This window comes from Lissotriton vulgaris, chromosome 2_2, assembly GCF_964263255.1.
Source record: "Lissotriton vulgaris chromosome 2_2, aLisVul1.2, whole genome shotgun sequence".
Taxonomy (NCBI): Eukaryota; Metazoa; Chordata; class Amphibia; order Caudata; family Salamandridae; genus Lissotriton; species Lissotriton vulgaris.
The window spans coordinates 129558537-129585616 of NC_141688.1; the positions used below are offsets into that span (position 1 = coordinate 129558537).

General features: G+C 45.7%; 1 protein-coding gene across 2 annotated transcripts in view; it reads left to right on the top strand.

Moving 5' to 3' along the window:
• Positions 1–27080, top strand: part of LOC147729143 (uncharacterized) — a 160935-nt gene that overhangs the window by 107837 nt on the left and 26018 nt on the right. The window contains exon 6 of one of the 2 annotated variants that reach the window (XM_086959441.1): positions 553–666. In XM_086959441.1, the coding sequence (XP_086815567.1) occupies positions 553–666 (114 nt within the window). The remainder of the gene's footprint in view (positions 1–552; positions 667–27080) is intronic. The other variant, XM_086959442.1, reaches the window with a different exon arrangement.

The following is a 27080-nucleotide window of genomic DNA, read 5'->3' on the forward strand; positions in this document are numbered from 1 at the left end:
TGCAAATGTATTTGTGTTCCAAATACGCCTATGTGTCATAAAGGCTACAATAATAGCCTCACCACTTGCAGCACTTCGATTTCCCCTTTGTTGTCTACCTCTAGTTATAACCTGCCCAACTAGACCTGTTCGATATTGAAAATTCATTGTTTGTGGCAGGAAAACAAAGGGCTTCATGCCCTGACGAGTCATAGAATCAAGTGTAACAGTACTGGGCACACTGCTGGCACCTTTAAAAACTCTGTGAGACACATTACATAGCGTCCAAAGTTATTAAACTCTTACTGTTAAAAATCTTTCTTTTACATCCACTCTTTACAGAAATTGTCTTTTCTATCAACTACTGACATTTGCTGATTACACTTGTTTCAATAATATTTTAGTTGCATTTTTGTCTAACGCACCAAAGTCTATTTAACCGAAGTGTGGTAATTAAACAAAATATTTAATATGTTGGTTGTTTGAGCCCCTGTGCAGAGTGGTCTGATGGCACCAATTCCAAGTGCATGATTCTGTGTAAATACATATGTGATTTAATTATCTTCTTTTCAGAAGAACATGCAGTTTTCACAGAAGAAGTTTCATTTGGAATTAAAGGAGAAGCACAGGGCTATTCCTACAATGTACAGAACTCTGGAAAGAGCCGTCATCTTGATGGCACAACAGGTGAGGACATAGTGGTGATCTCCGGGTTCATATTTGTACAAGAGATTAAGACCTGTACCAATTGAATATGATACTTAAAAAGAGCTTACTTTATGGGATTGGATATCATGGCTGGATCTAATTAGGTTTGTGCAGGGCACAAGAATTGCAGCGACCATATTAAAGAAGCAAAACGAGGTCTACCCAGCGGTGACCAGTTCTATCTTGATCAGGGTAATTTTAAAAAGTATGTTTCATATAAGACATGGTGACAGACTGGCCCATAATTGAAAGACATGTGGTGTGCGAAATTCTAAACCTGCCAAGTGTTCAGCTCTGCCAATAGCTGCTGCTTCACCATCTCAATTCCACATCTGCCCCCTTTTAAAGGGATTCTCCTCTATTGCCCCCCCAGGATCGCGTTCGCAATTCCTGCTCTCCTTAGACACCTTATTAGAATCAGTCGCAGGGGAGAACAACTTCTCAATTATAGGTGACTTCAATTTTCATTTGGAGGCATAAGGAGATCAAGACGCAATAGCTCTAAGGGCCGAATTAGAGTCCGTAGGCCTTCCACAACTGGTGACTCTGCCCACCCACATTGCGGGACACATTCTTGATGGAATCTTTTCCAATAACCAAAATCTGACTGTAGGAAATAATATTCCTTTACCCTGGACCGACCATCACGCAGTATTTTTTGACATCTATTTTAAAAGTAATCAGGCCACCCGTCCTACTACCGCACTCCCGAAACAGTTTAAAGCATGGAACAACATTGACTCTTTTGAATTCCATACCTCGCTGCTCTCTAATCAACCTGATTTCTCCCCTATCGACCCTGACCTAGCAGCCATTTTATACACTAATTAGATAAAAGATGCAGTCATTAAGGCGGTACCAATTAAACACAGATCTAAAAACAGAATCACTCCTTCCGCACCATGGTTTAATGAGTCCCTCAGGTGTGAAAAGCAAAAATGCCGAAACTTAGAACGCAGCTGGCGTTTGAATTACGACCCCTCCAAGAAATTAATTTATAAACAATCTCTGGTCTCTTATAAACGTCTTTTAATTACAGCTAAAAGTCAATTCTTCTGTCACCAAATTAACTCTGCACAAAATTCTGCTAAACAACTATATCAAGTGGTATCTAAACTAGCGGGGCAAGGTTTAACACCCCGCCCATCGCGACGCAGAAACTCTGCAACTCTCTAGCAACTTATTTCCAAGAGAAAGTATGCTCCATCTATAATGAATTCACAAACACTAAGCCCTCCTTTACATCCTTACTGGTTTCTAGTGTCCCCAACATATCTTCTCTCTCTAAAAGATATTTGTAAAGATGCAATCCAAAAGATTTTAAGTAGTTTATTGAAGAAACAGCACAGCATAAGTCCAGACTGGATGGTAGCAGGATACAACTGACCAACCAGTACAGAATGCTACATTAACAAAGCTCTGTTTAGAATATAGAATCAATTGCAGAAGATAACATGTCTCATGCCTTAAATACATGTACATAATACATTTGTACTATAATACAGAATGTAACACATCTCTCCCTTTAAATAAAACATATTTACAAATGAATGAACACAATGACTTATACAAAATCATGTAAAGAAACGGGCCTGTTCCTGACCCGAACATTACTTTTGATTCTAGATGCTACAGAATCACAAATTGGTACATCAACACTCTTGTTTTCAAACATGGAATCTTCTTGGTACTGTTTGATATTTTGCGCAGGACACTTAGCCACCCTCCTTGAATTCCAAACCTTACCATCTTGGGTGATAACAGTATTTCTAAAGACTTTTTTATTTGAATAGGTCTACCATATTTACTCATTCCTTTACTGACAAGAAAAGGTTTGAGAATCCTCACCCAGTCACCAACTGCCAAGTCATGTTCTTTAGTCTTCCATTTATTATTGTACCATGACTTGGCTTTGTCCTGTTTGCAAACAACTTTATCAGCAACCTCCTGAAGATCAACTTTGTTTTCCATTACTTCAGTACACTTCTCTTTAAACCACCAAGGGCAAATAGCCGAAGCTGGTTCTCGACCCTTAAGTAACCTAAAAGGGCTAACCTCCGTGGTGGTATGTGGAGTGATACGGTAAGTCCATAATTTTTCTCTAACAATATTCAACCAAACACCCTTTTCCTTAACTGCATCCGCTACAAACCCTTTCAAAACCCGGTTAAAGCGCTCAACCTGTCCATTCTCATGGGGTTCATACAAAGAAGTACGCACATGTTTAATCTGACAACCCTTCAGTCGCCAGAATTTGTAAAGATGCAATCCAAAAGATTTGAACAAAGCTCTGTTTAGAATATAGAATCAATTGCAGAAGATAACATGTCTCATGCCTTAAAGTGATATATCTAAATACATGTACACACTACATTTGTACTATAATACAGAATGTAACAAGATTGTATGCCCCCGGCTGTCCAAACTCCAACCTTTGATGAATTCACCTCAGTATCCGCCGATATCATCTTACCCCTCATCTCATCATCAAAATCAGGATCCCCTGATGATCCATGTCCCCCTGCTGTTCTCAAACTGGATCTAGATATTATTGGAGCCAATCTGGCTTCCATAATCAATTCTATGTTTAAGACTGGAATGTTACCATTACCAAGCCTCTTATTAAAAAACCTAACCTAGATCCAGCAGACCCGGCTAGCTACAGACCGATTGCTTCTCTACCCCTCCTGGCAAAAATTGCTGAGAGGGTAATGAACATTCAATTAACCCAGTTCGTCGAGCAACATCATCTACTAGATGACACGCAATTCGGCTTCAGAAATGGACATGGGACAGAAACCGCACTTAATAAAGCCTCAGATGAGATTAGAAAAATAATGGATAATGGAGGAGCTGCGGTTCTTGTCTTGCTCGACCTTTTCAACAGCATTTGACACGGTCGATCATGCTACTTTGATCGACTGTGTCACTGCATTAGGAATTGGACACATCCCTTGAGCTCTGCTAGCGTCTTTTTTGGCCGATGGGTCACAATCTGTTATGCTAGGCACTTTCACATCGCCTCCTTTTTCATTTCCCTGTGGGGACCCTCAAGGATCCTCTCTAAGTCCAACGCTATTTAATATCTATATGCTGGACTTGGCGAGAGTCATTAAGTCCTATAATATGGCCCTTACCTCCTATGCTGACGACACCCAACTTGTGTTAGCTGTACACAGCAATGGTGCTAGGGTTGCAGCCAAACTCCAGAAAGGAATGCTTGCTATAAGCGCCTGGATGGCACATAATTCCTTGAGGCTGAATTCTAGTAAGACAGAGGTCATGATTTTCGGTAATCTGACCCCGGCCTGGTCTGCTCTGTGGTTGCCATCCGACCTAGGAACACCCCCTATCTCAGTTACCAAAGCAAGAGGTCTGGGAGTCATTTTCGACACCAAACTCACTTTTATGCATCATGCCAACTCTGTAGTCTCATCTCCATTTAACTCTATCAAAATTATAAAAAAGCTTCTCCCCTATCTCCCAGCCTCAGCTGCTAAAATACTAATCAGTACTTTAGTAATGTCAAAAGTAGATTACTGCAATGGACTTCTTATCAATGCGCAAGACAAGGTGCACAATAAACTCCAGCTAATTCAAAACGTGGCAGCTAGACTCCTGACAGGCACCCGCAAATTTAAACCTATTTCCGAAGTGGTTCGCCAACTTCACTGGCTGCCGATCAGAAGCAGAGCTAAGTTCAAGGCGCTCTGCATTGCCTATAAATCCATCCACACAATCTGTCCCAAATTTCTTAAGCAGTTTCTTTCCCCCTACATCCCTGCCAGACAACTCTGATCATCCAGCACTAATCTTCTTATCGTTCCACGGACAAAAAAGGCATCATAGGGTGACAGATCGTTCCTACATTCTACCACCAAACTTTGGAATAGACTGTCCTCCAACATTAAGACTAGCTCTTCCCTGATTGTTTTCAGGAAACAGATAAAGACCTGGCTCTTTAACCAATGATCCATCTGGTCCCCTCTGCTTTGTTCTTCTGCAGCGCCGAGACACTTTCGGGTAGTTGTGCGCTTTATAAAATGCATAAATAAATAGAGACCACATTAGTGTCATGTTAATAATACACGAGGTACAAAAGGGGGTGGTGATGGACGGAGCATCTGAATCAATCAAACACTCACACAGTTAAAAGATCTGGGTTTAATCCATCACCGTTCTTTAGCCCACTCTGCCACCCCAGTTCAGACATGGCTATATGCAAATCAATCTGACCCTGTGCCTCATGGGAACAGTCCAGCCCGAACTGCCAAGCCATGTTTTCCCTGAAACAAGCTTCCCAGGACCGGTTTCTGGCATTCCAGCCGTCTTCAGCCCGGCTTGCTTGAATCCAGTGGCAAAGTGAGCAAGGGACTCACGTCTGAGCATACCCTGCCACACTTATGGCGGCCAAAAGCGGTACAAAAGGGGGTGGTGATGGACGGAGCATCTGAATCAATCAAACACTCACACCCAGTCAAAGATCTGGGTTTAATCCATCACCGTTCTTTAGCCCACTCTGCCACCCCAGTTCAGACATGGCTATATGCAAATCAGTCTGACCCTGTGCCTCATGGGAACAGTCCAGCCCGAACTGCCAAGCCATGTCTTCCCTGGACCGGAAACAAGCTTCCGAGGACCGGTTTCTGGCATTCCAGCCGTCTTCTGCCCGGCTTGCTTGAATCCAGTGGCAAAGTGAGCAAGGGACTCACGTCTGAGCATACCCTGCCACACTTATGGCGGCCAAAAGCGGTACAAAAGCGGGTGGTGATGGACAGAGCATCTGATTCAATCAAACACTCACACCCAGTCAAAAGATCTGGGTTTAATCCATCACCGTTCTTTAGCCCACTCTGCCACCCCAGTTCAGACATGGCTATATGCAAATCAGTCCGACCCTGTGCCTCATGGGAACAGTCCAGTCCGAACTGCCAAGCCATGTCTTCCCTGGACCGGAAACAAGCTTCCGAGGACCGGTTTCTGGCATTCCAGCTGTCTTCAGCCCGGCTTGATTGAATCCAGTGGCAAAGTGAGCAAGGGACTCACGTCTGAGCATACCCTGCCACACTTATGGCGGCCAAAAGCGTTACAAAAGGGGGTGGTGATGGACGGAGCATCTGAATCAGTCAAAAGATCTGGGTTTAATCCATCACCGTTCTTTAGCCCACTCTGCCACCCCAGTTCAGACATGGCTATATGCAAATCAGTCCGACCCTGTGCCTCATGGGAACAGTCCAGTCCGAACTGCCAAGCCATGTCTTCCCTGGACCGGAAACAAGCTTCCGAGGACCGGTTTCTGGCATTCCAGCCGTCTTCTGCCCGGCTTGCTTGAATCCAGTGGCAAAGTGAGCAAGGGACTCACGTCTGAGCATACCCTGCCACACTTATGGCGGCCAAAGGCGGTACAAAAGCGGGTGGTGATGGACGGAGCATCTGAATCAAACAAACACTCACACCCAGTCAAAAGAGCTGGGTTTAATCCATCACTGTTCTTTAGCCCACTCTGCCACCCCAGTTCAGACATGGCTATATGCAAATCAGTCTGATCCTGTGCCTCATGGGAACAGTCCAGCCCGAACTGCCAAGCCATGTCTTCCATGGACCGGAAACAAGCTTCCGAGGCCCGGTTTCTGGCATTCCAGCCGTCTTCAGCCCGGCTTGCTTGAATCCAGTGGTAAAGTGAGCAAGGGACTCACGTCTGAGCATACCCTGCCACACTTATGGCGGCCAAAAGCGGTACAAAAGGGGGTGGTGATGGACGGAGCATCTGAATCAATCAAACACTCACACCCAGTCAAAAGATCTGGGTTTAATCCATAGAATGTTAATAATACAAACATATTTGGAACCCACCCCACTTAAAATACACAAAAATGCACCGTGCTAGATGCCATAACACCCACTCCTCTTCACATGAGGCCATTCCTCTGTCAGTCATGAACTGAGGCTAGTACAAAAAGTGTTAGTTACTAGTTCTATTAGCTGCACTTTAATTCCTATTACATCATACATTTTGAAAAAAGCAACCATATCTGAGATCTTAGTATATACGTTGGCGAAGTCTCAATCTGGCTAGGAATGCAATGCCTATTTAGGTAAAACATAGTTGCAATGAGAAAGCCTGGACTTAACCCTTGGTAGCAATGACACAAAGCAGCAGAAATTTGTGAAAGCAACCACAAAACAAAAGAACATCCCCAAATAAATTTAGGGGAAAAAAAGAATCCCAATGATCAAGATCAGATTAAGGTACCAGGAGCTGTGAATGTTTAAAGTTTAAAGGTTAAAAAGCACCAAGAAAACACAAGTGCCATTGTCAGCGAAGGAGCATAGGTGACTGGGTATTATGCTTCTTATCATGCTGACTGTGCTAAAGCACAGATCATTCATAGCCAAGTGAAACATCAGTGTCAGTATCTTTACCTTCTTACTTATAAGATTTTGTGCAAATCTAGTGGTCCAGCAGGGTGAGGCATGGTACTATAGCCGGACAGGTTCCTATGAAGTTGGACGCAGAGTATTGCTGAAGCTTTAACTTCTTGTGCTAAAATCTCCGAGTGGACAAGCTTGAAAAAAGTAGCTGCCAAGATTTGTTGCTGCTGGAATGACTTTGCTGCCTATTCCTGCTTTTGAGTTTTACATTCAGACTTAGAAATAATTATGAAGCTTGAATTTCTTCAGCTTCTTTTCCTCTGGTAAAAAATTAACTTAGTGGGACAAATTAGGAAAGGTTGAGAATGCCTCATAAAAACTTGCACCCTGCTATAATGCTAAGCAGAAACCTGGATTCATCAACAGCAAACTTAAAACGCTGCTTTTTTAATCAGTTGAGCTGGCACTTCTTTATTTTGGAAGCTAGAGCCGGGACACTCCCAAGTAGCCGTGCGCTCTACAAATGAAATATAACATAACAAACATCAAAATGCTTCATAAAACTTCAAAATAAATAAACATGGCCATGGGGCAACAGGATCTTAGATGGTCTAGCTCTTGAGAATCCGTCTGTGCATACAAGGGAGAGCATATGCAGCAGGCAGGTACAACCACAGGTTCTTCATCTTCTGTTCTTCCCGAGACTGGTTGTCTTTTCAGGTGCTGATGATGAGAAGCATTTCTTATAGTGGTTTTCACTATAATAGCAATTGATGACCACTGTTTATTGAATCTCAAAAGTGTTTTTCCTTCTGCGTTACTGTAGAAAAGTAGGAACTGCTTAAATGGCTGAGAAAAATACTGTGGCAATTGCCAGAGGGGGCCCAGAGGTCTGTTATACAGGCATTGATTAAGTCTAGATTAGACTACGGTAATGTACTATTTTTAGGAGCTACGAAGAGAACTCTGAACCAACTACAAGTAGTACAAAATTCCACGGCCAGAATGCTCCTCAATCTCCCAGGACGTACGAGGATGACAGATCATCTTAGAAATCTACACTGGCTGAGAGTGTCCAGCAGAACAAAATTCAAGGCACTGTGCTATATGCACAGAATTAGCTTAGGAACAGCCCCGGAGTACCTATGTAAAATGGTCCAGAAATACCTACCTGCGCGTAACCTGCGCTCAATGAATCAAGCAAAATTCATTGTGTCCAAGATAAAAAGGGCTCGACTAGGAGGTCGCTCTTTCTCCTTTTTGGCGCCGACACTATGGAATTCACTACCCCTCCAATTACGGCTAGAACCATGTTATTTACACTTTTGTAAGGGAGTGAAATCATGGCTGTTCAAACAATAACTGTCCCCTGTCTCCTTTCAGTAACATTGATCCAGGGCGCCGGGAAACCCTCAGGGTAGCTGTCGCGCCATATATAAATGCAATAAATAATAATAATTAATAATAATGGTCACCCCCATTTTTTTGCTGCTGTCATTCTGTTTTTCTGACTAGTCTTACTGGGATCCTGCTAATCGGGATCCCAGTCACTGTGCTGTCTTAGTACTGTACTTAGTAAGTACTATTGGTACCTTCCTAATTGGCTACTGGTGTACACTTCTAAGTCCCTAGTATATGGTACTAAGATAGCCAGGGCATAGATATACCTGTGGTCTCCCATGGGCTGCAGCATATATTGTGCCACCCATGAGAGACCACTCAAACTGTGACTATAGGCCTGCCATTTCAGCCTGTGTGAGCTGGTGCTAGTACCACTCACAACAGATATAAGATTCCTTATATCTGAGGTCACTGCACTTGAAACCTATAAGTCAACCCCAAAGGTAGGCCTTTAAATCTTGAAGGCAGGGTGCTTGGTTAGACGTGTGAGGGGGCCCAGCCTGAGCAGGACACCCCCTAAAAACCTAGGAGTTGATTATCCTTGCTTTGTAAGTGCTGTCAGCCATTTTAGACCTATAGTGGGCATCACGTAAATTCTGAGATATCTAACTATATATTGGCTGAACCGAAACTGGTTACGTTTCGTATCAAACATGTTAGAATCCTACCCCAACACTAATTCCAGTGTTAGATGTAGGGTCCCCCTGTATGCCTGGGGATTACAGCCAGCTAGTGCTGCTGCCGACCATAGACATGATTCTGGCCTTCTGCTGCTGAGCCGAGCTCGCGCAGGGGAAGGTACAACCAAAGATTTCCTGTCACATGAAGGTGTAGCCACCTCCCAGACAGGACTCCTCCCATACTCCAGTTTGAACCAGTTCAGGAAGCTGTTGCCTCCCACTCTCGAGCAAAATTGGACAAAGTACTTGGGAATATCCTCCCCTCTGTTGAGCCCCTCCTCTGGGAGGAATCCCTGAATCGTTCCAACCCTAGTGTACTTAGGGGCTTACCTGTGGATGGCTCCTCAAATTTGTCCGATCCGAAACCACTTCATCTTCAACCGTCTGGGCACTTAGAACTTTGCTATGGGAACTGAGATTGCATCTCTGAAGACTCCTGCTGCTCCTGGTCTCATCGTCCTGCCAGTCTTCTGCGTTGTCTGTGCCTATGCTCAATACAGGTTCTTCTCCAGGCCTGTGGGCATCCAAGACACCCTAAGGAATCTCCCTTGGAGTGAAGGAGTCACTCCCCTGCATCTGCAGGCACTGCAACAAAGCGGGCCGGTCTGCTGCTACTGATGTCCCACAGACTCCGAAAGGCTCAGCAGCACAGGTGGTGGTTCTGCATCTCCAGATTTGAAGCACGAGCCTCAAACACGTTAATATTATCCTATAGGAGAAACATACTCTGCATAGGTACACTTACAGATGACTTACAGAACTGTTCTTCTGGACTTATGGTAAGTAGGGCCCACAGTCCAAGAAAGTACCAAGAGTTCAAGTTTACCCGCCTTGGGATGTCCATGTGCAAAGTTGTTTTCAGTGGTGATAGCCCTTGAACGCTACACGCTAAGGTCAACGGGGAATAGTACATGTAGGAAAAGGCTGAAAGGTGGAACTGGGAGACCAGTCTGGCCAAACCCAAGGGAGGGGCTCGCCTCTTGAGGGTCTCAGGACCACAAAGATAACATTGGTTTATGTGAGCCCAGGCTGGGGAGCTTGTATGCAGAGGTGTTTTGTCCGGTGGGTCAGCGAGTTAGAGGCTCTCACTGTTCCAGCAGAAGAGGCAAAAGAAACGTAGCAGGGCCTCTCTCTGTGTGGAGCTGGCCTTTGTGGGTCAGTCAGCCTCCGGGCTTGTGCTGACTGTCTTGCCTAATGATGTTGTAGCCTGCGAAATGGCTGGAGCGATGTCTGGAGCCGTGGTTTGGTTTAGTCGTGTTTCTGTTAGAAAGAGCAGGTCCGAAACAGGTTTGTGCAGTAGGACAAATTTCCAATTTATTTATTTATTTAGATATGGAACTCCTACGGAGGTCTACAAAAATACACAGACAAATTCAAAAAGACATACTTTACAAACAATACAACACAAAAAATGTCCATTACACATAGCTGCCTCCTAAAGAGAACCTTATAATAAGCCTACTGTATGATGTGAAAATTAGGAAAGACATACTTTACATATAATACTAAATTTTTTCTCTATCCCTAGCTACCTCCTATAGAGATCCTTATATCAAGTATGATGTGCAAATACTGCAATTAATACATAAAACAGTCAAATAACGAACCATCAAATGTTACGAAATGAGAAAAAATTGCAATTAAATGTTATCTAGTAGATAGGCAGAAATGTTTTTAAAAATTGGTTTATCTTATAAAAGACCATTTCATTTGGAGGAGACAAAACCAATGGCAGATTGAATGTTAAATTTGATTAAAAAATGACTTTAAAAACATATGCCTGGCCCTTTGCTACTCCGTACATACAAATAAAACATAATTGAGATCTTGGGTTTGCAAGTGACACATTTCACAAATTCTCTTCTCTCTTGGGATTTTGTCCCAAATACCAGTAACTTCTCTTAAGGGCAACTGGTTAGTTCTCAGTAGGAGTATCAACCTTCTAATCCCATGAGGAATATTCCAAGTTAGATAAAACTGTGGTTTATTCCCCAGGGCACTCCTGCAGACTACTTCATTACTGGACTTGGACTGGCTTAAAGCAGTGTCTCTCACCAAGCTGATAGAGGATACAGACTCCTTTAAAAACTGCTTCAGTGTAGACTTTGACATGGGACAAGCAGAATTCAGGCTAAGACCAAATGTATCATTTGCATGTGCAAAGGACCTAAAAAACAATGATTAATCTTTTAATGTATTAAAGATTTCTGTTTTCAAAGCAGCCCTAAGAGTACCCTCCTCCCCCCCAACAAAGGGAGTTGCCCCACCGTAGAACCGCTGCCAAGTATAAAGTAAAAGAGGAGACTAAACCAAATTCAAGACGTAATACATGTGGTGCAGCCTGAGAGTTTAGATTACAGATTTGATCCGGATTCGTCTTTCGGCCTTATCAAAAGAAAGCCAGAATTTTAACCTTAAAAACTGACAGGGCGTTGCCAAAATGTTGTCTCCCACAAGATTGATAAAATCTGTTTAATGCACTCGCCTGGGAGACATCCTTGCTAACACAAAGTTTAATATGGTGAAGTTCTCGCCCTGTTTTTGAAAAATCCTTCCCGAAGTATAGATACAAATCAACCAATTCCAATTTTTCAGAACAGGCATCCATTTTAGAAATGTCTTTATTCTATTCACTTTCTTGCGGAAAATCTAAATTTTGCTTTTAGCAATATTAATCTTCAAAAAGTGGGCTTCTGCATATTTAGTTAGGGCATCTTTTTAATTTTTTTTTTATTTTAGTAGTTTTATATAGCACTAGCCTGACTCGAGGGTATCGGAGCGCTTTACAGAGTGAACATTGCAAAGAAAACAAACTAGACTAGAGAAAGAGATAAAAAATAATGCATGGCGATGTTGAGGGGTCAGATTCGAAGTCGAGGTTTCATCTGTTTCGTAGTCACGCTGACATGATGGTGAAGCGGTAATTAAGAGTCTGTTACCCCACTCTGAGTGCTCCTATCGACGTTGCAGACCAATGGGCGTTAGATAGAATATTGCCACATCATTCGCTTATAACAAGGAGCCATTGGACATTGTACCTATTCTGTGGGCATCCCTCCCTTACTGAGTTCAGCCCGCTGGGGAGATCAGCAATATATAAAGAAAACAAAAGAGGGGCCAATAGGCAACCCTGCGTAAGCCCATTATAAGTTCTAATCTTGCAAGATATCCCCAGCGAACCTCCCATCAGAACTTGTGTATCCATGTGCAATTCTATAATAAGACCCAATGGATGATGCAGTATACCAAGATGGAGAAGCTTTCTCCATAGCGTTTGGTGATCCACTTTGTCAAACGCTTTGTAGAAATCAATAAAAGCTGTATACACTGGCATGCCTCGAGAGAAAACATATATCTATACAATGGTTTGAACGACCGCAATATTGTCGAAGGTACCATGTTTTTTTCTGAAGCCGGCTTGTTCAGGTGGTAGCATATTCTGGTCATGGGCCTATTGTTGCAGGTGACATAATATACTCTTTGCAAAGAATTTGCCTGAAGCATCCAGCAGAGCATTCTGTCTAAAACTAGCCTGCAGAGTTTTCAGACCCTTTTTATGCAAAGGGACTATAATACTCACCTTCCAAGAGGGGGGGATTTTATTCATTAGAAAACAATAATTAAACATTGGTGCTAGGAAATCTCCCCATGTGGCTGACTCCTTTTTAATTAGCCCGATTGGAATTCCGTCCGGCCCTTATGCGCCGGAGGTTCTGGTGTTCTTTATGAAATGTACCACTTCCTCCCTTGACGGGGGACCAAATTTGATAAGGGAGGATTTATCCACATCAATCGTCAGGGGAGCAACTAGGCTGTTATTTTTGTATAATAGGGAAATGTAATCCACTCAGTCCTTTCCTGGGATCGGTATAGGGAGAGCCCTCTGCCTTGAATCACAATATTTCGCAATCAAATGCCAATACTTTCTTGAATTTTTGGCCCTTGCGGCTTCCCTCGGCCTAATCCACTTGCCATTAACTCCCTACAGCGACTTATTATTCGCTTAAGGTGGTTAATTTCCTGCTGTCGACCTGAAAGTAATTGTATATGCTGTTTTAGAACAAGTCGGTTGATTTCTTGATTTAAAAATATCAATGAGGGCGTACCCCGTTTGTACAATCGAGATCCGGAGGATTTAGAGCTTAGATTACGGATCTTCTTCCTTTGGCCTCAGAGATCTGTGTGATATCTCCAAGACCATGTTTCTAAAATGTGGCGTGCCACAGGGCTCGTCATTGAGCCCAACACTCTTCAATGTCTATATGGAGCTGCTTGCCAAGATCGGGCTAGAATTTAATATATCCATGACTTTGTATGCCGATTATACACAGCTGGTTATCTTCCTGGACCCAAAAAATTGCAGGGATGATGAGAGACTATCTTCCTATTTGGTAAAAGTCAAAGAGTGGATGATGACAAGTTGTTTAAAGTTAAATGGGGACAAGACAGAGTTACTACTCCTTGGAAATAAAGCAATACCCAGTCCCATTCTTGACTGGCCTGCGTCCCTAGGTGATCCACCCATTCCCGCAGAAACAGTAAAAAACATAGGAGAACTAGAGTTTCGCATAGAAATCAAGACTTGGCCGTTTAAGCAATACATTTGACATGGTTGGCCCATATTCAGTACCTGACCGCGCAGTGCTGGGAAGCCTTAGGGCAGTCATGCGCTTTTAAATGCCATTATTATTAATAATAATAATAATAATAATATTGTTAACATAAGCATGCCCGAGTGCTCAACATAGCCATTGTTAGAACTGGCTATTTCTGGTAGGCTAAGGCTGACACCAAAGCCAGGCAGAAACCACCATTCTAGTCAGGGCAAGGGAGTCACACGCCAAGATAACCCCTGCTCACCCCCTTGGTAGCTTGGCACGAGCAGTAAGGCTAAACTCGGAGGCAATGTGTAAAGCATTTGCGCCAGCACACAACAGCAACAACATACTAGGCACACCACAAAAGGAACTCCACACAAGGTTATTATAAAATAACTTTTGTATTGTAAAAACACATCAGATAGAAGTCACACATGTACATTATGCCAACTGGCACGGGCAATATTCACAAGGGATTATGTACAGGACAGGGCCACATGGGCCACTGTCAGAATCAGCACTTAGTAGAAATTAGAATAAGTATAGCACAAAATAACAGTTATAAATCACATCCAGTAACTACTGGGAAAAGGTAAGTACCTCCTACGCAACCCTAAACACCTTAGGAGAATGTCACGCAGGGGACCAGGACCTCACTAGGACCACCTGTATTAGAAAGAACAACCACCTAAGAATAAAATACCTTTAGGGGTATAAACAAGAACACATTACCCATGATGCATGAAACACATTCAGAGGAGTAGTAAAGGAAAACACATGATGCCTAAAAACATTCAGAGGTGTTAAGAACAAGGCACATGATGCATCACAAACACATTCAGAGGTGCAGCGCTAGGAGACACATGACGCCTAAAACATTCAGAGGTGCAGCGCAGGGAAAGAAAGACACATGATGCATAAAAACATTCAGAGGTGAAAAATCAAGGAAGACACATGATGCATAAACACATTCAGAGGTGCCAGAACATAACTCAATAGCGCAAAAACACCTTAGCAATTACTATTAAAAACATAGAAATCACATTGCGCAGAAATCACATACCAGCCCCCATCTAATAAAGGGACTAAAGAGCCCTGTGTCCAGAATGTCAGGGCGCGCTGCCAAGCAGCGCCAGTCAGTGGTGCGCCACTGGCGCAAAACCTAAACGTAGCAGGTGTCCACTACTTGCTGGGCACCTGAGGACATCCCAAGACCTAAACGGTGCAGCTGCCCACTAATTGCTGGGCAGCTGGGACATCAAAACTGCGACAGGGCCCTCACTGGCCCTTAGGCGCAAACTGCGCCCACACTGGAGCCACACAGGCTCTGGGCAACACTGCGCAGTACGTTGGAGCCACACAGGCTCTGACCATACACATAGCCAAACGTTGGTGCCACACCGGCTCTTAAACAAATACTGCGGCCAAATGCTGGAGCCACACAGGCTCTTAAGACATCATGGGGCGTGGGAGCCATCTAGCTCCTTAGGGCGAACATGCTCTTGAGCCACTCAGGCTCTTTAAAACAAATATGGCCCCTCTGAGCCACACAGGCTCTCTAAACAATGATGCCCCCACGTTGGAACCTCTCAGGGCTCTAAATTGCAAATGCCCCTGGGGAGCCTCGTGGGCTCTAGCCAACGTTGGGGCGACCCACTGCCATCCGGGGCCGCCCTAAATGCACCATAATTAAATATGCCCCTACGAGCCTCTCTGGGCTCGCAAAACAAGATGAGGCCTCTTGAGCCTCTCTGAGCTCTCTAAAACAGTTGTGGCGCCTGAGCCACTCATGGGCTCTCAAGAAATGCCGCCTTTAACATCGGTGGAGTCCCGCTCGGGGGACTCAGAACCATGGCCCCTTGCCGGAGGAGCACTTCGCAGGAGGGAGCGGGAATCGGCAATGTGCCCAGACGCCCCCTGCTGCCTCCAAACAGTACCGGACCCCACTCACCGGCTCGCAGGCTTCCTCTGCGGGGCTCTCCTTCGCCGGCGCCTTCTTTCTCGGCTCCGGGTAGCGGTGGGGGCGGGACGTCCTGAACTCCTCGGCGGGGACTGCTCTCGCCGGCGCTTCTTCTCTGGGGCGCCTCTTCTTGATGTGGGCAGCGCGGGGCTCTCCTTCCTACAACGGAGCCCCGCCTGCACTTTCCATCGCCTCTCCTTCTCTCCTGGGGTTCCCTCAGCACATGGGAGCCCAGCAGCAGGCCACTCCGGTCTCCCTCCTCGCGCTGCAGTGCCGAGGGCTGGACTTCCGGTGCTTTGTCTCGGGGCCGCGCTGCGATTGGCCGGCCGGCCCCAACGCTTCCGGGTCGCTGCGGGCAGCGCGGGGGCCCGTTTTTAGGCAGGCAGGCGGGGTATCAATATCCGAGGAGTGGGCATCCTCGATAAAAATAATAAAAGCGCTACAAAGCGCTTGGGGGCAAAAATAAAGCGCTCTCCGCGCTATAAATGAAATACAGCGCTTCTTGCCCAACATAAGGCGCTGGGGGAGAGATAAGGCGCTCCAAAGCGCTAGAGGCAACAAATAAAGCAATAAAGAGTCCTTTCAGGAGTCCAGGACCTCAGCAGTCCAGGACATAAGGTGGAGCTCAGCAGTTCCCAGAAAAGGAAAGTCCATCAGATATCCAGGGGCTGGGCAGGGCCCAGGGATTCCCCTGGGCCCAAGCAGCAGCACGCCCCTGGTAGGATTCAAGTCAGAAACGAGAACATTTTGGAAGGGGACACAGCCCCTTTTTATACTATAAAATCCTTTGTCTAAAGGGTGCAGGTAGTGTGAGAACCTGCAGGAACTGGTTATAGGGAACTCCTTTCAGTGTGAGGGGCAGAGGCGACAGTCGCCCAGCAGGAGGTGGAGCCAGCATTGTGGCAGGCAGGCACAGCCCTCTTCACTCCCAGGTGCCATCTCCTCCCACTTCCCTGGCAGCAGATGCAGCCTTTCATCCATGGGCTGACTCAGACAACCTCCTGGGGCTCCCCAGCCCCTGTCACCCTCAAACCAGACAGTCAATCCACAAGCAGGCACTCCTGGACCAGGCTCACCAGCCAATCACACGCCAGACACAAATTACACAAATATGCCAACTTCTAAAAGTGGCGCTTCTACACTAGACACAGTCATGCCGCATATATCATTACGCAGCATTCAATCTCACGAGTTCGTACATATCAAACTCGACCCTGCACTCCCCACACATCAGGAACTACCATGGGCATACATATTCCCCATTCATTCCTATGGGAGGGCAGGTCACTCACCACACATACACAGAGAGCTCAAGCACTTTACACTGTACCACAGTGAAAAAGTGCGCAAGGGCCTAAAATCACCAACACCAGGTCACAGAACCAGGCTAGGAAAAAGCAAAAAGTCTCGGGGTGAACCAGCCAAAAGGGCCGGGTCCAACAGCCATCTTCACTATCGAGCCTACTACAAAGATGTTTTTTTGCGTACAGTAGGTCCCATATATCTGTCGTGTTTGGTGAGAAATTGGATTTTGAACAACATACATACGAGCGTGGTGTGTTGTTTGGTCTGTGTGAGCATGAGTGGGTGGCTGGTTTGTATAAGGTTGTGGGGTGCTAGGTGCTGTTGGTTCAGGAGTAGTGGGTGTAGGGTGAAACACTGGAACGCTACTTCTGTGTTATGTCGAGCGGTGCGGGAGCGGCGGTGGCTGGGTTGAGACCATTGAGGAGCACTACACGGTGTCAGTGGGTATGGTGTGAAACAGGGTTCATAGTGTTAGTGTGGACCAAGTGTGGAAGAACACAGACCGGCTTAAATTTGATGAGCCCTCAGTGTGCCAGGGGCTCGTATGTGCTCCAGTCACTATTAATCATATCCTGGGAGAAGCGCAGGGTACCGTCCAGATGGATGATTGAGAATCAGGTAATTTCACTTCCTTTGCAGGCGGATGACAGGAAATCCAGTGATTTGACTTTCTGTACAGATGGGAAATTATACCTTTCTGCTGCGCTCTCCTCGCTACCATTCTGTAAGTTAAATAGTAAGGATGACTTCTCTCTGCCTTCCTGCCTGATGACTGGCAAGACAAACATATTCTCACCCAAAAAGGTGTTTCACACCTCATCAAAGACTGACATTTGGGAAGATAGAGGCTGAAAGAAGTGAAATTAATACCTTTCTAGCCTTTCAGGCGGTAAAAAACAAGTTTCATTTAAATGAATTTTGCAGCATATTTAACAAAAATCTATGTTCTGCATTAAATAAGATTTGTATATCAATTAATATGCCACGTGGAAGATTTCTGTAGCTGTTTCTTAGGCTATTGTATGAACATTATGATCTTTTCTCACTGTAACTTTTATTAGAACATTGGAATGTGGAGCACTCCATTGAAGACAATGGAGTGCTCCGTGCTTCTACGGGCCGGTAAAAGCCTGCAGAGCAACATTCCTATGATGCTTTTGTTCACAAAGGCCTCTCTGAGCTCAAGGGGATTTAAAACCCCTCGAACTCCGAGAGGCCTTTGTTTAATTTGTTAGAACATTCTGCCCTCTAGTGGCAGAATGTTCTAATAGCCATAGAGCCCTTCGTAGCTGGGCTATTCCGGCTATTAAATAACCCTGGGCGTAGTTCACGTAGTAGCGCTACTACGTAGTGCGGTAGGGAAATGCTGTTCGCAATGATTGAACAGTGCAATCATTGCAAACGGCATCTTGCACAGTGCAAGGGGTCGTTTTCTGCTGCTCAAGGAGATTTGTACTCGAGCGGTAGTTTACTCAATGTGGACTGGTAGTTTCTCATCGCGAGTATACGCAACCACTCGAAGTTAGAAATATGACCTCCCCGCGTTGAGAATGTCGCCGGGAGGTTTATGTTCCACGCCCGCGATCGTCAACTTGATGTTGCTGATCGCGAACGAGGAAAAAGTCTTGCTGGGATGTAATTTTGCCCGCTCGCGGTCGCCAACTTGCTATTGAAGGCCGCGAGCAAGCAAAAAATGTCCGTAGTTGCGCAAACTACGCGAGTGTAGCGTAGTGTTCCACTCAGGCCTACTATTAAAGTCCTGCTCCCTTGTTAAGCCAACGATGGTGGACGTGTGAGCCTGTTGCTCCGTGCCTGCCCCATAATAATCCCAGCTACACAGGGCGAATGATGAAGCCAATCCAACTGACCTGTGGGACCGGAGAGCACTTCACCCTGAAGGGGAGCCTCGAAATTAGCTCTCTAGCTGTTAATAGAGCGGGGAACTGCAGATAACTGAGATCTGCAAAATGGCGTCTTCAGGTTGCGGGCCCACGTCAGCCTGAGACACAAGTGTACACAGCACTCCGGAAGATACCTGAGGCTGATGAGTGACTGAGGAACCCCCAATTTGGAGAAGACCCGGAGGCTGCCCCCCTGGCTACGATGCTGCGGATCCAAGAGAAGCGGCCGAGTCTGCCCGGCTACAGAGAGCCAGCATAGGCGTTGCACCCCTCCGGGAGAAACTGTGTGAGGAGCCGCCGTGGAGTCATGTGGCCTGCGGCCAGCAGTAGCTGGTAGAAGAGACAGGGCCCTAGCCGAGGCCTGGTCAGACCCGATGACACTCCCTGGTAACTTGTGGGCCTCACCCGTGCTATGACCACTTGAATCCTAGAGCCGAGGACTGCAGGTGAGAAGCTGCGGGTGGCAGGCGGAAACTACAGACTGAGGCCGTGTGTACAAAGCGAGACGGCAGCGCCCTCCACCACTGGCTGATTGGAAGGCCTGAAAGAGAGAGTTTCCCCCGCCTAAATTTGACCCCGAGGGACATACTCCAATGACCCTAGGCACCCTGCCCAACTCTCGTAGTCTGCTGGGCCTGGAAGAAACGCGCGGATGCCCTTCCCTCTGACTAACGCAAACTCCAATGGGAACTTGAGAACCCCAGCCTGCATTGAGTGACCGCTGGGCAAAAGACAAGACCCCACAGTAATTGAGGGCGAGCTGCAGCTGTGGAAACTCGGGGCTCAGACCAGAGCCCGGTGATGTTTTGGTGACCTCTCTGAGTTGGGGGGGCAGCAGTGGGGCTCCATACTGGTACTTTGACCCACAGTTGTTTACTGCTAGAAACTAGAGACTCCAGGCTCTACCTGACCTCTTGGATATGTGGACCAGAAGTTGGGGTACTGTAACACTGACTTGGTGATAATGCTGAAGGTGCCATATCGTGGCTGTGACTCCCGAATTGGCATCCAGGGCCCGAAACCCATATTCCCCACCCCCTGTGATACATACAAGCCTGTGATAATAGGAACCTGCACAGACTTTAAACCGTGTCTTCCTGAACGTGGCCTATTGGAGACTTCGGGCCAGGTTGGGGCCCTGTTTGTTGGAAACACCTGAGCGCGGACTTTCCCTGTACTGGCCAGCTATTGGGGGTTGAGGGCGCAACCCGGCAGTGGCTGGTTAACTGTACTATACAAGGGAAACTTGGGAACGATTGGAAACGGGCTGGGCCTGAGTACTCACTGCCCACAATCTGACACCCACTCATCGCATTGATGGGAAAGGCAAGAGTGAAGGCGGCCAAAGTGCCGGCGGAATAAGGAGATGACCCCCTACCAACAACAAGAGTCCCCAATGGACCCAGTGCAACTAAAAGCCATTGCGGACACCAAATACACTCTTCATCAAGATATAAGTATGTCAGTGGGGCTGGGACTGCTATGCACAGAACATTGTAAATTTGCAGGGAGAGTGGGGGTTGTGGAAGCCTCTATTCATATCTTCGCCCTGCACAACAATCATTGACACACCAGGTTAAGGAAATTTTGGACCGGGTTCACGCCTTGGAACGCAGGCCGGAGTACGCCGAAGGACCAAACAGAATGAATAACATCTGAGTGATTGGTCTACCTGAAGAAATAGAGGGCAAAGACATGCTAACTTTTTCTTGAAACCTGACTCAGCAGCATGGTAGCCCCAGAGGGCCTATCTACCTTCTACACCCTTGAAAGAGCGCACCAGGTCCCTGTCCGCCTGCACCCCGCTGACCGCCATGCCCAGTGGTGGCGAGACCCTTGCACTTCAGGGACACCCTCCTGCAGAAAGCAAGAACGGATGGCCCATTTGTGGTTGATAATAGCAAGGTATCAATCTTCCCTGACTATATGCCCGAGGTGCAACAGTGTAGGGCCTCATTTGTTGAAGTCCACAAAGCGCTGCAGGAAGAGGGCGTCAATATTCTCTAATTTTCCCTGCTAGGCATCTGGTTAGATTGAAAGACTAATTTCTGCCGGGATCCCGGGGTATCCTCCGAGTGGATTGAAACTTACACATCTGGGGGTCCATTATTAAAGGCAGAAGCAGCTACCTCAGGCCGAGAGCAACACTTCCGGAAAAGGGCCCTGAGGAGATCCAAATGGAGACCATCTAAGAAACCAAACCTCTCTCAAACTGAGAAGGAAAGAGTGGCGGCACTCAAGGCTGTGGCCGAGATCATGAAGCCTAGAGTATCTGCCTCGGAAAGGGGTTCTCCATTAGTGAGGGGTCCAGGAGATTCTGAATCAGATTCCTCCCGGGCAGATAGTATCCCGATGCCAACAATTACCTTTCGATCTGCAGAAGATCTCTAAGTAAAGTGGCCTGACCAGATGGGATAGCATACGGGAGCAGGGTGGGATGCTCTGTTGGTAATGTGAGTAGACAAACTTTATTTTGCTGTTATATGGCACGGCACGGGCTGTACAGACCACCACAGCCTGTGCGTAGTAACCCACCACCACCTAGAAGACTTCACAAAAGACTAATTAGGTCTTCTGTGAAGTCTGATGCACTGTTATGGTTTGGGCGGCTGGCCATTGCCAGACTGCTTTGGGCAAAGGGAGTTCTGCCTTGTTGGGGGTTTGTCTTTAATTGTTTTGTTGTGTTCTGTTGCAGGAGAGGGGTACTAGTTTGATTTTGCAGGCGGGGGAATGGGGACCTGGGGTGGGGGTTGAACTCCTGCAAATGGCATCCACACATCACACACTAAAATTCCTGACATGGAATATTAGGAGAATTGGGTCGGCAGCTAAACTGCATAATATACACAGATATTTAGGGGGTACAGATTGCACTACTGCAAGAGACGCATCTTATACAAACCAAAGTGGAGAAATTGCATAGACCCTGCACAGGTCAGATCTACCACCTATTCTGCATTTGCCTGGGTAGTGTTAATTTGGATAAGAGCTGGAGTGTCCTTCGTACACCTACACACCTTGGTAGCCTGAGAGGGTAGATACATATTTATGAAAGGGAGGGTGTTTGAACGCGAGATCACCCTGGGCACCGTATATGCACCTAATCGGAAGCAAGGGCCCTTCCTCCAACACCTCTCAGCTCATATAGCAGGAATGGTGTTTGCGGACATGATCCTGGGAGGCGATGCGTAGCTGACACCACATTAGATCGGTCTCACCCCCCACTGCCAGGAGCCCAGACTTACCGCACAGCGACAGCTCGGAATGACTGGATGGGACATTGAGGTTTGGAGGATGTTTGGAGGACACAACACTAGTCCGATAGAGAGTACTCATATTACTCCTCCCTGCATCAGTTACATACAAGGATAGATGGCTTCCTATGCTTCTCTGGTCTAGGGCACTCCATTGCATGCACAGAGTATGTGGGACACACCTTTTATGATCATAGTCCATTACTGTTGTCCTTTGGGGAAGCGCCCACTGATTCCACTGTGGTGTCTCAACCCACTGATGCTGAAAGATTCTTGGTTCCGGGAAACCTGGGTACAGCCATTGACAACTACTTTTCTGCCAATTCACATACAGCATTCACACTACTGTTAAAATGGGAGGCACTTAATGTGGTGATAAGTGGGTTCTGTTTGGGACAGTCGATAGGGGCAGAGCGTGAATTACCTGAAGAACTGCGAGACCTGGAAGACAAAAAGACAAACTACATGGACTGGACAATGTACAGAGCTTACACATTACAAACCAGAGACTATTGAAGGACAACGTACATTGGGCTGAGGTGCCATGATTACATGGGAGACCTCACTAGAGTACAGGCGGAAGAAGACAGACCTGGACCCCCTGGTCTCCTATCGGCCTAGTTGAGTAGACCAGAGACATGTGGTTCCCCAATCGCACATGTTCGTACGAAAACAAATCATTCTGTTTACGACCCAGAGGCTATAAATGCCCTGTTTCGAGATTACTATGACTCCTTGTACAGAGAACCACCACCCCCGAGTACCCCAGGAAGTGCAACATACTTTTCTGTCACTGTTGCCTCTTAAGAGACTGGACCGACAGGAGAAAGAAACATTAGGCGGACCAATAGAAATCCAGGCAGCCATTAAGGATATGGCCACAGGCAAGGCCCCGGGCCCAGATGGTCTCACTGCAGAATTTTACTCAGAACATACAGGCAGAATCATTACGGTTTGGGCAGCGCCCTACATCTACTAGGGATGCACTAGGGATCCCACTCCCCAAGACGACCTCTGAGGGAGTCCATGTTACAGATTTCCGGCCCCTCTCCATGCTCAATGCGGATTTAAAAATCCTTAGCATAGTACTGATGCTCCGTTTACTTCCACATGTCTACACTAATCCACCCAGACAAGAATGGTTTTACTCTCACCCGGAATACATCTTTTAACTTACTTGGACTGTATTCAGTGCTTTACCACCCCTGGGTGAAGCACCGTGCAAGGGCGGCCCTCCTGTCAATAGACCTGCAGAAGGCCTTAAACACCTTACTATGGGATTTCCTGTCTGAAACTATGCAAAACATGGGGTTAGGAGATGACTGGGAGAAATGAGTGAAAGTACTATACGAACACCCTACGGCCAGAGTCAAGACAGCCAAAACGGTTTCCACGCAATATTGGGTTTTTCGTGGTACTCGACAGGGATGCCCACTGTCACCCCTTTTATTTGCCGTAGGCAATTGAACCCCTGGCAGTTCTGTTCCGACAGGGAGACGTAGAGGTGGGCCTGACAGTTAGAGGACATGTTCATACCATTTCACTTTATGTGGATGATCTTCTGATTTGTCTTGGTGATGCAGTTCAAGGCTCTAAAGTGGCGCTTGACCTCCTGAGTAGATTTGAGCATGTGTCTGGCTTAAAAGTTAATAAAAGCAAGACTTGCCTGTTCCCTGTAACCTCAAACCTACCTCACCCCATAGACCTTCCATTGGATCTTAATTGGGCCCTTTCCTCCTTCATATACTTAGGGATACATATGTTCCATTCAGTGGAAGATCTGGGAGATGGGAATATGGGAGGAGTGCTTAGAGTACTTAGATCATGTCTAAGTGCTCTAAGCTCCTTGTGTCTTCCAATTATGGTACGAGTATCCATGGCAAAGATGGTCATGTGTGTTGATACCTCTTAATCAAACAACAAATGCAAATACATTCTAGTTTGAAACAACATAAAGTTATTTCTCAGCAAAAACATAAACGAGATATCTTGTTTGAACATTGTGAAGAAATTCCTAGAAACTCCATAGAAGATGCTCAATGTATTTCGGGATTACAATTCCCTTCCTCAGGGGCTGTAGTGTAGTTTCTATATTCCCAATAGGCTCTGCACATTGGAATAAATATTGTATAGATTAGACATAGGACTGAGGTCTACTAGGTCTCTATCGAATATACTAGACTTAATTGTGATAAAACTGATCTTCAGAGTTGTGGAAACAATAGATAGATATTTCACTCAGATATTTGTGCATGCTTTGTTTCACCAGAGGTGCAGAGAATAGGGAGACGGGCGTCTTCAATAAAAAGTATTTATTGAACAGTCTTCTTTCTCATGCAGAAGAAATGAACTGCTACAATCCTAATACTGGCTGTAAAGTATAATGCGTACAGCAAGAAGAGTATTATAAAATAATACTGTAAAAGCATGGTATGGTTTCTAAGCCATAAAATACATACATAAATAAATAAAGACTAAAAGTACTCAACTGGTGCTTCTAAAATACGCCTACCCTGATGTGCCTAACCGAAGTCTGGTACGAGGTAAGGAGTAAGTGGGGTGTAGCATAAATCTAGTATTCTTCTTGCCAAGAATCTATCCAAGTTTTCTTTTAGGGTCTAATCAGCTCCGTACCTTGGTTTAGAATGAAGGAGGTCTGGTATCTCTCTGTCTCAGGACTCGATTTCCCAAAAACCCGCAAGGGTAGCTTGGAAACACTGGAGCTGTGTTACTCGGCAAGAGAAAAGACATCCCTGGATGTTGTCTTTGGACATATCTTGGATCTGGCCTAGTTACTGTAAACCCTTGTGTCTTGTTCAGGAATCTATGTTGACAATTATTCGTGTCTGTGGGCCAGATTAATCATTTTTTCCAATCCGGATTAGTTCTGTTTTGTCATAAAATGTAGTTTACGTCCACCTCCTCCTCTGTAGTTCCATTACTATCAGGTGTGGGCTTGGGGATGGACGGTTTGTTTAAATCTTTTATCTTAGCCAGGCCAAGACAAGATGTCTGTTGAACAGTTTCATTTAAAAACATTATTTGTTCTGGGATGAAGCAGGCTCTAAATAAGGCTTCTAAACCTTGCACCTGCCAGGCTTTTGTGCCCCAGACAGTTTTTGTCTCAATGTTGTCTTTCCAAAAGTTAAAACCAAATGTGGACAATTGAGCATAAAAGGCCGCAGAATAAATTTGCTACGTACTAGTCATCATACTTTTCATTCCTGTCTTATTAATATTTCTAAAATAAAATGTTTCTGGATCAGTGGTATTGAAACCTGAAAAGTATGGACATTTTTTCTCTGACTTGATCCCCAATCTTAGGAATCCAGACAGGTCTTGCTGGGACAGGTGGTTTTTCTTCAGTGGTCGTTGCCCTTTGTATGGTATTGCTTAGATTTTTTCTTGTTTCATTTAAGTCCTGCAAAACAGCCAAACGGTCTTTGATATTAAACGGTTTTCGTTCTACCACTGAAGTATGACGATTGAGGTCTTCGACAATCATTCTAATACCAAACCATATGGAGTGATTCCACCTAGAGAATTTCTTAGCAGGTTATTAAGGCTACGTTGGACACTTATTAGATGTTTGACCCACCCGTCACCCGAACCTAATACCCTAGCTGTTATAGATTGCTTTATGTCCCGTTTTTTCCTCTCCACAACCGAATTTCCTGCAGGATAGAATGGACTCGAAAATCGCAATCCAACGCCCAAATTGTCCATGGCCTCCTTGTAAGCTTTGGAGCTAAACGCAAGACCCTGGTCAGAATGTAGCGTGCCGATTGCGTATGTGCTGATAAAGACTCGCAAATCTTTTATAACAGTTCGGGCGTCAGCCGAGCGCTGAGGCCACATCCAAATGAATCTTGTCCTAATAGTTGTGGGACCGCATTCGTCCATGGTGACGTCTGCGTGTAGAAAGTCTAATGCTGTCTAACAATGTTGTCTGTACTGGGCTGGCTACACTGTAGTCAGGTGTCTAGTGGCGCTCTAAGCTGTGATCTCTGTAGCAGACATCGCAATTAATTCCAAATTCGAAAATGTGGGCACTCGTCCCTGGCCACCAGTAGATCTCTTTTAATTCTAGAAGAGATTTTGAGATCCCTGGATGCATCAGACCCTCTCCCATATGTGCTTCTTGAATCAAAGCACCTCTCCGATTCCTGTTTGGAATTACCCTATCCCCCACTCCAGGGATTCGAGCAAAAGGAACAAAGTTGGCATCAATTACGTATGTATATTCAAGTGGATAGTTCAGAGGTAACGCAGCTCCGCTGCCTTTGCTTGTGGAAGTGACAGCTAACATTGTTTCACCGTCTATTTTTGTTTTTGAACGAGTGATTGTAGCTACGGAAGCCGTTTGCAAAGCTGCCTTCACGGCCTTATCTGCCAATGAATTCCCTTCAATGTAAACGCCATCACGCTGATGACTCACTGTATGGATCATGTGAGTCTTTTGTAGTTCTTTCTGCAATAGAACTACTTGTTCCCAAAGCAATTTATGCTTGATTGTGCCACCTTTTGCGTCTTTGAAACCATTTTGAACCCAATTCTGCAAGTATTCATTGTAAGACTGGACGCAGTAGTACGAATCGCACACTATTAGTGTGGGGAATTCACGATCGGTATTTTCCAGCTCCATCTTGAAAGCCTGTAGTTCAGCTCGCTGAGCTGTACAGTCTCCTAAGGACTGAGTTTTTGTGACCACAGGTCTGAATTTACCATCGCGCCAGCGACTTTAACAACCGCGCACGTAGCACTATAATCTTTTTTTCCCCCAATTGTGGGCTGTGCTGATCCATCTGTATAGATTATACGTCCATAATGTTCTATAGGCAGAATCTCAGTGGGCAGAGGACATTCTTTGTTCGTATTGGAGAAATTCTTGTGTTTTCAAGTACGGGTCAAAAAGGTTTTCA